The 11,100-nt window shown below is 39.4% G+C and overlaps 2 protein-coding genes across 2 annotated transcripts; one reads left to right on the forward strand and one right to left on the reverse strand.

The window, feature by feature from the left end:
• Positions 1-6: 6 nt before the first annotated feature.
• Positions 7-6,326, reverse strand: LOC149374514 (polypeptide N-acetylgalactosaminyltransferase 3). Its single transcript, XM_089593272.1, has 12 exons — positions 5,872-6,326; positions 4,644-4,960; positions 3,587-4,042; positions 3,395-3,504; positions 3,113-3,293; positions 2,698-2,867; positions 2,437-2,604; positions 2,167-2,266; positions 1,448-1,857; positions 862-1,004; positions 524-790; positions 7-455 (listed from the first exon to the last, which is right to left on the reverse strand). The coding sequence occupies exons 3-12, from the start codon at positions 3,730-3,732 to the stop codon at positions 321-323; spliced, it is 1,830 nt and encodes a 609-aa protein (XP_089449398.1). The 5' UTR covers positions 3,733-4,042; positions 4,644-4,960; positions 5,872-6,326; the 3' UTR covers positions 7-320.
• A 2,782-nt stretch (positions 6,327-9,108) lies between these two features.
• On the forward strand, positions 9,109-11,093 carry LOC106635840 (activating signal cointegrator 1 complex subunit 1). The gene is made up of 7 exons (XM_014347992.2): positions 9,109-9,226; positions 9,426-9,660; positions 9,739-9,848; positions 9,912-10,230; positions 10,304-10,467; positions 10,556-10,680; positions 10,770-11,093. Exons 1-7 carry the CDS (start codon positions 9,145-9,147, stop codon positions 10,890-10,892), a joined length of 1,158 nt encoding a protein of 385 aa, XP_014203478.2. The 5' UTR covers positions 9,109-9,144; the 3' UTR covers positions 10,893-11,093.
• The last annotated feature ends 7 nt before the right edge of the window (positions 11,094-11,100 follow it).

An 11,100-nucleotide genomic window follows, 5' to 3' on the forward strand; every position in this document is an offset into this window, starting at 1 on the left:
TAAAAATTAAACAGGTGACAAGATTTTTACGGAACCAAAGTACATTGCGTTTACATATAAATCCTCTTCCACTCCTACATTCAATCTTAATGTTTTTTTTTTTTTTTTGTAACTTTTGTACAAGATTATGTACTAGCAAACACCCACCCTGTGAAACAAATGTTATTCCGTGTGCAGCTGAAGTAAACATTATCAAGTACATTATTTTACCTAGTTCAGTCTTTATCTTAAACTTAAAAATGAAAATATTTATGTGGTATCTTTGAAAGAAACAAAAAAATATATATATATTTCGTTTTTCACTGTGAGGAACCAAATGCTTATTTCCATGGAATGCTTTTCAACTCCCAACTTTGTTCATCATAGCCCGTGCAGGCTGCGACAACCGGGCCCTCGTTCTCTTTGGACGGTCTCTCAAGACACATATCGGACGATACATGTTTGATTATTTTTTCCTGAAAGAATACATATGAAACATTTTCTCAAAAAAAAAAAAAAAAAAAAATAGTACGCTGTCACCCACTTTTTCAACGTGTTGCCATTTTTGGCCGTTGGCGTTACTACAAGCCATTAGTTTGACCTTGGGTTTGTCGTGCCTTTCGTCTCGCTCGGGGGCCTCCAGACACACGCTCTCGTCCGTCATGATAACACCGTCCTGCCGCATCACGAACATTTGACTGAGGTTCGGCGGTGATATGCAATCTTGGAAGGCTGCCAAGCCCAAGGGCTGCGAGTACAAGCCCTTGTTGATTGGCCTCATAAGACACTTATTCGAGGATGGATGAACGATCTATGAAAATTGTTGCTTTTTAACAAACTACTGTAAGCCTTATATTGAGGTTGTATTTGTTTATCAGGTACCTGTCCGAAAAAACGATCGTCTTTCGGAAAAAAGTGATCCGGCCAAACGTTATCCAAATACCATTCGAAACTCTGGCACTTCAATCTTTCCCTCAATACCAATCTCGATCTGATTTGCTGCTTATCGCGTACGCGTTCGGCCTCTGAAATTAATTTTTGCAAAATTTACAATCAACCGCTGCATCATCTCTACTTTTGGCTTCTCATCGCCGACCGGTGTCCACCTTTACCCCCTTTAATCGGAGCAAATACGGCTACTTTGCAAATTTTCTGGGTGCGAAGAAAATTTTTAGAAACACTTGTACAGATTTTTATGTTTGCAGGCTTGGTTTATGTATCGAATATCATATAACTTTTCTTGTACGCAAAAACAACCAAAGTCTGGGAAAAACATCTTTTTCTAAGCTTTTGATTTTTAAAATTATCCGCATGCTCGGTGAGTACTTTCATTTTCCAGAACAGAAAAAAAAAATGGCACTATACAATTGTTTTATAATATAAAATACGCAGACTTTTTCAGAATCCGCGCGGACACCTTCAACTTGGACACCATCACATATGGGGTACTACAAAGAAGTGCACTCACGTGGGTTGAACTTGAAGTAAAACTTGCCCCAGTCGTCCATCCAGACGAGAGCGACCCTCGCCAGGTTCCCGTAGAGCACATCGTCCACGCCCCCGGGGAAGGTGTAGGGCGAGGATTTACGGAATATGTGGCCGACATGCGAGCAGGGGGCTATCTCGACGCTACCCCCGCACTGCCAGACCCGAAAGGACAGCTCGAGGTTCTCACCGCCCCAGATCCTCATGCGCTCGTCGTAGCTGCCCAGCTCGAAGAAGTAGTCGCGCTCCATGGAAAAAAGGCCCCCGGCCATCGCCGGTGTCTTGAAGGGGTCGACCGCGTTCTCGCGGCGCTCGCGCAAAAGGGCGCCGTTCAGCATCAGCCATCGAAAGTGTAGGTCCCAATTGAACGCGCCCCAGTGCAACTCGAAGGACCTACGAGATTTTTTTTCCCGTTATTTCTCGACAGCTTTCAAATTCTCGATCGTCTTGACGCAACTTTGTATCAAGAGGAAAAAACTAAACATAATTAATGCTCGCACGTGTCTGTTGGTCATACAGATCACCCGCCAGACGGCTGATCCAATTCTTGAGCTTGAACTTTGAACTCATTGGCCGAAAAGCCGATAAAAACGTAAACAAATCGTTATCACCATCACTTATCGTTATCACGTACTAATATATATATATATATATATATATATATATATATATATATATATATTATACATAACGTATATGCACCTAGTGTAGCCGAAGGTATCGTCGTTGATGATGTCGATCACTGGTGAGACGACTCTCGTTCGATTCTTAAATATTGCTTCCAAAAGTGGCTCCAGCCATCCTGAAACAAACCAACGGATCAATCGACCAGTTGAAAAACAATTGCACTCTATGTATACAATTATACTCTCGTTCGTCCCAGCCGACAGAAAAATATTTTACCATACAATTGTACCGAATCGACACGTGTGTGCCGCGTACAGTATTATATACAAGAAGGAGCTTACCTACCAGCCGTACACTCACAGTGTGCGTCCAAAAAAGTCAAAACGTCCCCTCGAGCTTGACTCGCGCCCATCAGTCTCGCGTTAACCAGGCCGATCCGATTGGCCGATCTCAGCACCCGCGTCGGTACCTCCAGCAGCGCCACGTACTTGTCCAACGGCCTTCTCAGGAATTCTACAGCAACATATACGTATATAAATATTATTTATCACAAAAAAAAAAAAAAAAAAAAAAAAATCTAAATTATTGCATATGTATGAGGTATACCTCTGTCACTGCTGTCGTCGACGAGGATGATTTCCTTGAGCAAACGCTTGGGCGATCGGTTGATCACGCTGTGCACGGTGCGCAGTAGGGTGCTCCACGCCTCGTTGTGAAAAACAATGATGACCGACGTGGTCGGCAGATCGGATAAATTCGCGTACCTCGACGTGCACCTGCGGCGAACAACGTCTTGTTTGATTACTACATACATGCAGGTACACTATATACATATTGGACGATTGGGCTCTCACGCGTATAATGTAATGATGCATCCTACATATATATCAATTACACGCCAAACGAGCACGCGAGTAACTGTGTATACGTATAATATTATGGTGTAGCGCGTACATAATAGGTGTATATGTACTCGTGTGAAAAAAAAGATATATACATGATGTTATAATATAGGGCTTACATTTTCTTCCTGACGTCCGGTAGGGATCGGTTCAGCGGTATCCTGTCGCTGGCCAACAAATTGTACCGATTGATTTGAAACAACTGTTGCATCAACTGAAAATCCTTCGCGGGTATCTGAACCGGTGAGCCATTGGTTCCCTCGTAGGCGCGCGGATCGAACATATTTTTGTTGATCAGCTCTGTTACGCGCGTGGGATAAACCGTTAAAATATCATTCGATCGTCACTCTGTCCTACTTTGTATTGCGTGTGCGTGATCGGTATATCAAGTATGTACGTACCTTTTGTGATGTTCGGAACTTGCAACGAGTCCATGGAGTTGCCGACGTAGTGGCCGACGACCACGTGCACGCCCCGCTTGTCGATGTACTCCCTTTGCCCTTCCGACAGTCTGACCGAGCATAGAAAACGACGCGTTTTTTGTATACCAAGTACAGGAGAACGGAGGGAGAAAAATTAGAAAATATACTCACTCCAGGTGGACGAAATCACGGGTCGGGTCGTACCGCGGATCCTCGTTCTGGCCACTTTTGGCGAACAGCAGCAAGCCACCCGCGGCCAGGAGCACGAAAACGAGCACCGGCCACGCGCGTCGCATCCTCGTCGGTCTCGGCCACATGTCCTCCCTCTCGATATAACACCCACCTCTGACGATCCAATTCAAGCTACTCCTTTCCCGAAAAGTCTAGTTGAAAGCTCGATCGGTACGACCATGATTGATTATACGTATACGATAATTCGAGGGCTCACCGGTCTTGGTGGCTATATAAGTGTATAATTGTGAGCTCGGCTGAGTTTTTCGGGCAGTGGATATGAAGTAACGTTCGGGCGCGCGCCTGTTTCTTATTCTTATCGGCTCGGCGGGTCATCGCTGCGGTTCAGTGTCTCTGTTCGCGGACAACTTGCGTATCCGTGACATGTCCCCGAGGCTGAGATCGTCGGACAGAAAATTTATTTTTAAAATACATGGGCAATTCTTTCTCGACTATCAAGTGTGCCTCTATCATATGGCTATACAGGCGCGTAGTGTGGCAATTGTGAAACATGTTTTTTTTTTTTTTGTTTTTTTTTTTTTCCTCAAAGTACCAATGTACATCTTAAGATCAATCGACAACGAGAGATCGCGAGAACATATTATAATCGCGTTTCAATTTATGTATGCAAAACCTACTCGCGTACGTGTTTTTCCTTACGTATAGCTCCCCACAAGAGCCCCTAGCTCAAATCAACAACATCACGCGTGTAACTTTCATTTCGAATTCCCATTGCGTGCAAATGAGTAAATAAGTACACGACCGATCGAGCGTTTTTGCGTGCAATATACATGTATAAATAAATGCACAGATGGCCGTGCACGCGCTCGAGTGTACATCGGTACATGTTGTAAAAGAAACATCATCGCAGGTGCAACCTGTGTAATGTACCCATAATATTATATACCCTCTATATATACACAGGTATAATGTATACGTACGATGACTACTGTACTCCTGAGAAAGGCAGGGGGAGAGGAAAAAAATGGCAAATTACCGTGATACCACCGCAGTATATCTGGTACAGGGAGAAGCGGCGGCAACCGCGGTCCGGTCGTCAATTTGACTTTTCCGCTCTCGCCGCATCCGCGCATTCTTGTATATCGTTGCTCCTCTCGATTTCTGCTTCCTTCTTTTTTACCTTTCCGAGGACAATGTGCTCCTCTCTCTCTCTCTCTCTCTTTCGAGGTGAGCAACACCTAAGTGTGCGCCCGTACCCTCATCCTCTGGTAGTCGGAGCCAAGCCGAGAGAGGTGGTACATGTATACACCATATATATATTTCTCGCAGCTCGTTATAAATGGGCTGGACTGGCTGAAACAATAGCGGGAAAGTGACTGTACGTATAATATTACAGGGACAACAACTTGCCGCTGCTCTGCAGTTATACATACGCGGAAAAGAGAAGATCCAGTGATACACACAATAGAGGGTGATTTTTCGGGGTGTTGGGTATCTCTCTGTTGTTTTTTAAATTAAATTTTTTATTGTGGGATGACACAATTAAGGAAATTACTCGTTGAATGGCAAATCGTGAATTGTACACCCGATCAGCATTTACGTGAATTGTTGTTGTTGGTTTTCGTATAAAGATTCTTTGCTTTCAACGGTTGTACGAGTAGAACTACATGTATCTATATCTCAAGAAAGAAATGTTATGCACCACCGTTATACTTGATGGTGGTTTTTTTTGCAATTTACGTAATTGACAGTAAAATCATGTTAAGACTCGAGATTAGATTAAAACACACGCAGCGACGTTAATGAGCAACTCGAGAGCAGAGGTGAACTTATTATATCAATTAACCGAGATTGCCGCGATTGCGCAATTTTTTTTTTCTTCGCTCCAACGTGTAAATGTCACTATATAATTTTATATATATATATATATATATATTCTCCATGCACAATTATTACGTTGGAACTGTTTTTATTTCTATGTCCCCACTAGTTTTTCTTGCCATTTCAGATGTTCGTTGATATACATACGATGAAGTTACTGATAATAAATCGTTACAGGAAATGTTTGGCAGCAAAGAGAATCATCGATCTTTAGTTTACGCATGCATACTTGGTAAAAAATAAATTATAATCTAAATCTGTCAACGTGTAGCTACGTGCCACTAGTGAAACAAAAAAATGTCACAAAAATCGGTTTTCGGGCCATACCGATTTTCATCGATATAACAGAGGTATTTGAAAAAAAAAAATCAATAAATACTTACCAACCTGTCCGATGACGAAGAAACGGTGGGTGAATCACAAAAAACCACCAACACCCAGACCGTACTATAATGTATCGTTCATCACATGCGGTGGCACACTATAAATATGACGTACAAGGCATTACATTACTCACGTACGCGCGCGTATACACCTACACCTCCAGGCGGAGCGACAAGATCTCCTCCTCGTTTCACTTTCACGCACGCTCTCCTGTATACCTGCCTGTGTCTCGCAATAGGCGAAAAAAACAAAATCACCGTGTCACTCCCGACGCGCCTCTTGTTTCTCACATTAGACTCCAATAAAAGGCAAAAACAAAAACTGGCTCTTTGCGAGGGAAAAAAAAAAAATAATAAAATAAGACTTAAAACGCGATAAAACAAGTATGTATAGCGAACGGATCGCGGAGCTCCTGCGAACAAACTATCCCAACTCGGAATGCACGACGCACCAAGAGAGGAGCCAGGTCGGAGTGGCAATGGCACCGGAGGAGCAGAGGGAGAGAGCCGACCCCCTCGCCCAAGCGCGTTTCCTTTCCTTTGCCGATCTCGATGCGGGCTGACGTCATCGGCCGTGGTGGGACTTACTCCGAGAGAGAAGAAGGGGCTTATACGCGACTAACCATATAAAACGTGCAGGTTTGTTTCATACGGGTGGCATGGCTCGGGAGCATAGGTGGTGTATGTCTAATGCACGGCTGTGTGTTGTACACGAGCGAGCTTACGAAAAAAAAAAAAAAAAAATAAGATTTGGTTTTAAAAGATAAGGTCTTAACGATCTTTATTTTTATTTTTTCGCCACTTAATCGGATCGGCATTGAGCTCCGGTGCAGTTAGAAGATGTAGATCAGGTCGTAAAGTGAGGCGCGATATCGGTAACATTCCTTACCGATCTTTTTCACATTTTTGTTATCAAACACCCAGAACATAATGCGGTGGTGGGCCCAAAAAGGCAATCAACAGTGCTAAAAATAAGCTCAATAAAAGGCCGATCGATCGAGATTTGTTAGATTGAAATTTAATGTATAAAACCTGCAATTTCAAAGAATTAGCTTAGATATGCTTATAGTGACTTTAGATCTGGATATTTTGTTTTTTGACTCAACAAAGTTCATCCAAAAGCTCGTTTGTGCGCGCTACATGCGTTATATTTTCACCCTCTGAGTAAAAAGAGATATCTATGAATTCTAAAGGTGTGAAAAAAAAAAAAAACTAGTAATTAAAACTGATCACAAGTGAGAATTTTTCGTAGAATTTTTCAGATACAACGCACATGCGTGTATATATAAGAAGAACAGAGAATTGAGAAACTGGTATAGGATAGGGAAGAACGCGCCGAGTCGAGGATATATACCGAGAAAGCGATTAAATAGCAACCCCCACAGAGAGCGAGGAGGTATGCCGATACCCATGTACATACTCCTCACATCCTTTACTGGGTTCGTGTATGCGTACGTGTACAGATACGTGGGAATAATGATTATTCGACCGAGCCTAGGTTTTTTTTTTTCCTTTTTTTGTGACCGGCGTAATTGTTTTCCCAGAATTTGCCTTGCCACATCCCTGAGGGTACGCGTCTTGCCGTCTATACACGGCATCTTCTTTTTATCACTCTATGGAATGCTTTAGCCGGCAATGAATCTCTCTCGACTTGGTTCTAATAACAAGTGAACTCGATACATACTACACATATACTTTTTTTTCATTCGTAAAATAATCGATTACAAAAACAATCAATGTCCAACCGAATTGTTTATTTTTTTATAAACCGAACTTTTTCATCATTTAAATGTATTGTATGCGAAGCGCATGATAATTTTCCTAAAATTAATACAAGTTTTAGGGTTTTCACGGCAGATAAGGTGATAATTGAAACTAAAAATAGGTAAAATATTACGTGATTTTCACAGTAAGTATATTAATATTTACACACTCGTATTGCGACTAATTTTTTCAAACTATGCCCGCTCTTTTAAAAGCTCCCTCTGTCAGTGTTCAATTTTTTTTTTTTTTTATCAATTCGTGTGACGATCCTAACATCTTCAAATGAATTTTATTTTGTGTCCATATACTTAAACATAATTGTAGTGAAAATTATGGTTTTAACCATTATTAAAATTAGTACGAGGAAATCAATACATTTTTCTAACTTGTTTAAACATATCAAAACGTATGTTTCTGTTACAAATTGACCAAGAAATCGTTAACGAATGTGACGCAAATGAACATGTGAATCTCGAACAAATTTATTTCAGGTCATGTAATTTTTCACCATCAGTTTTCTCATCTCTTCCATTCACAACCACTCCAGTTCCAAGAAGTTATTGATGTAATTTTACTTTTCATTGTATGCCGGGTTTTTAAGTGTAAGGGTGCATGTACATGGGCGTCTTAATGTCTTAAGACTGTAAGCCAAACCTATGGCGGGTGATTCAATTCAAACTGACGTTAACTGAATATTGATATAATTTGTTTTAAACAAGATAATAGGCATCCTGTTCATAACAAAACTATGTTACGTGATTGCATTATGATATTGGAAAGATATTTAGCCACCAAAACTAAAAAAAATTTTGTTAACGCTGAGTCGTTCAAAAGAGAGGTTATGTTGAAAAAATTATTGTATTAACATGAATTGTAGAAACTTTTCAATTGATGCCTTAAAAATGTTCTAACGTTATAATGTAATCAGGTTACATAGTTTTATGATGAATAAAGTGTCTATTTCCTTGTTTAAAACAAATTATATCGGTATTCAGTTAACATCAGTTTGAATGAATCACCCGCCATAGGTGTGGCTTGCAGTCTTAAGACATTAAGACGCCCATGTACAGGCACCCTTACTTTCCTGTAAATACAGTTGAACGATTTCCAGATCGGTTCAACAGTGATGGGCGACATAACAGAACTGGCAAATCTTGCTGGAGACCAAGAAATTTATTGTGATGTAAATACTGAATCCTCGTCCGTGATGAACTTCTATCATCGAATTTTGAATGTTAAACGTGTCAATTACATTGTAATTATAAAATAGTGAAAAAAATGTATTATTTATGAAACTACGGTGCCCTACTGCAAAAATGGCTCGAAATTAAGTCTCAAAAAAAAAAGTGTTGCGGAGCCGCGGAACTTGAAGTAAAAAATGAGTCTAGTAACTTTTTTTTTTATGGTGGGATAAAACCGTTCAGTTGGATGCACTGATAGTCACTAGCTAGTCTTATTGCGGCGATATATGGGCGATGCTTGTTTGACATAACATGCTTGTTTTTGTTTATGTTGTTACGTATACGTGTCGGAGATCGGAGCCTACAAACGTCAGTTTGCAACTTTAAATGTCGCAGACATACATTGTTTGGTAAAAATTCGATTATTATCTTTGATGTTATTATTTATGTAAACATCTTTCATTCGCCAAACTATTTTTACGAGTGTTTCTATGTCGATCATAATATATTTTTAATGTTGTTTGTACATATCTTTGTACTTTTTATTGAATAAATCATGTTGTTAACCTTAAACTTAATATTCGTTGTGTGTGTTCACTTTTAAATTAGATAAAAAGATTTTTGCGATGGAAGATATATTAGAGCCGGAGTTAGTGTGGGTGGATGGCAGATGTTATAGATGTTGTGACAGTTCTGCTTGGTGTCAAGAAAAAGAGCTGCAATCTTATGTTGAAGAGGCTTATGAACCAGATTATGGATCGAACGATGAAGAATCTTGCGATGCTTCCATTGAAATCGTACCAGTGAGGGGTGATCGTTTGGAACACAGGTTTTATGTGAATAGGTGCACTTGAATTTTTTTAATTCAGTTAATTTTGGCTGTACTTGTACCAACAATAAGATAACTTTATTGTCGTTGCAGTAATTTTTATCGTTTTATTATTGGGTCTAAGGGAGCTACCTTAAAACGATTGGAAACCGATACAAATACTGTAATCACAGTACCTAGACAAGGTCAAAATGGTGATATAAGTAAGTGAAATGATTCATCGTATTGCTTATGTCCAATACTTGCTAAATATTTATTTTTTCAAGTTATTACTGGAGCGAACCGTAGAGACATTTTTTCTGCAAGGACAAGAATTGATTTGTTGATAGAAACTTCTAGAAGTAAATTAGAATTTACTCATTTCATTTCAATACCAGCCAACTTTGATGAAGTAAAAGGAAATTTCAAAAAATTCAAAGATGATATTTTAGAAAATTGTGGCATAGGGGCAAGGGGGATACAGGAAGAAATATTTCAAAAACCAGAAAAATTGCACCTTACTATTATTATGTTGGTTTTATTGGACGAAGAAGATCGGACAAAAGCCATTGAAGCTTTGAATACTTGCAAGACTGACATTGTCATGTAAAAAAATTTTGAAGTAATACATACTGTATTAACAATTGAGACAGTTTTTTCATGATTCAATTAAATGTAGGCCAATTTTGAATAAAAATGGACCAATAGAGGTGGAGTACAGAGGAGTAGAAATCATGAATGATGATCCAAGAGAAGCCGAAATATTATACATAAAGGTTCATGATGAGAGTGGTTGTCTTCAACAAATATCTAATAAAATTGCTGATTACTTTATTGATGAAGGTAAAACTTTACTTTTTCGATGAAAGGATCTTTTTTAACGACATATCTTATATATATTGTTTTTTTTTTCAATAAATATGTATCCAAGGTTTAACAAGAAGACAGTACGATAGAGTAAAGTTGCATATGACAGCAATGAATACACATTTTCTCTTAGATGAGACTCAAGGATATCAAAAACGAGGGACGTTTGATGCATCATATGTCTTAGAAGTAAGAATGCATTCACGTAGTGCACTGACTATGAGTTAAAAATAAGCATATATTATATGGATAAATAATTATATATTATTTTCTTTCAGACACATGAAAATACTTATTTCGGAAAAGCTATGCTCACTGAAATTCATCTGTCGTTGAAGCATACGAAATCTGTAAAAAATGGCTATTACTTAGCATCGTCTAAAATTGTGTTTGATGATTAGATAAAGTAATTATGACCTTTTTGTCGACTCGCGCTATACAATGAAAATGGGTTTACATGAAAATTGTTACCCGCAATACGAAAATTATTAACATTTTTTTAAAAAGCACCGCATTGTGGAAGTACTACCACCAAAGGGTTGTATTACACTTAAAAGTGTTGAAACACTACAGAGGTATAAAACAAAACTGATAGTTTTTTCAGAATCG

This window comes from Copidosoma floridanum, unplaced genomic scaffold (genome assembly GCF_036245765.1).
Source record: "Copidosoma floridanum isolate Cflo_tuat_1 unplaced genomic scaffold, Cflo_Japanese_pri ptg000019l, whole genome shotgun sequence".
NCBI lineage: Eukaryota > Metazoa > Arthropoda > Insecta > Hymenoptera > Encyrtidae > Copidosoma > Copidosoma floridanum.

Bases quoted from the DNA above. Each gene is read 5' to 3' on its own strand.
- LOC149374514 (XM_089593272.1), bottom strand. From the start codon at position 3,732: ATGTGGCCGAGACCGACGAGGATGCGACGCGCGTGGCCGGTGCTCGTT. The intron at 3,505-3,586 runs GTGAGTATATTT...ATGCTCGGTCAG, and splicing joins CGTGATTTCGTCCACCTGGA to ACTGTCGGAAGGGCAAAGGG. The intron at 2,267-2,436 runs GTAGGTAAGCTC...GGTTTGTTTCAG, and splicing joins ACACTGTGAGTGTACGGCTG to GATGGCTGGAGCCACTTTTG.
- LOC106635840 (XM_014347992.2), top strand. From the start codon at position 9,145: ATGTTGTTACGTATACGTGTCGGAGATCGGAGCCTACAAACGTCAGTT. The intron at 9,849-9,911 runs GTAAGTGAAATG...TATTTTTTCAAG, and splicing joins AGGTCAAAATGGTGATATAA to TTATTACTGGAGCGAACCGT. The intron at 10,681-10,769 runs GTAAGAATGCAT...ATTTTCTTTCAG, and splicing joins ATGCATCATATGTCTTAGAA to ACACATGAAAATACTTATTT.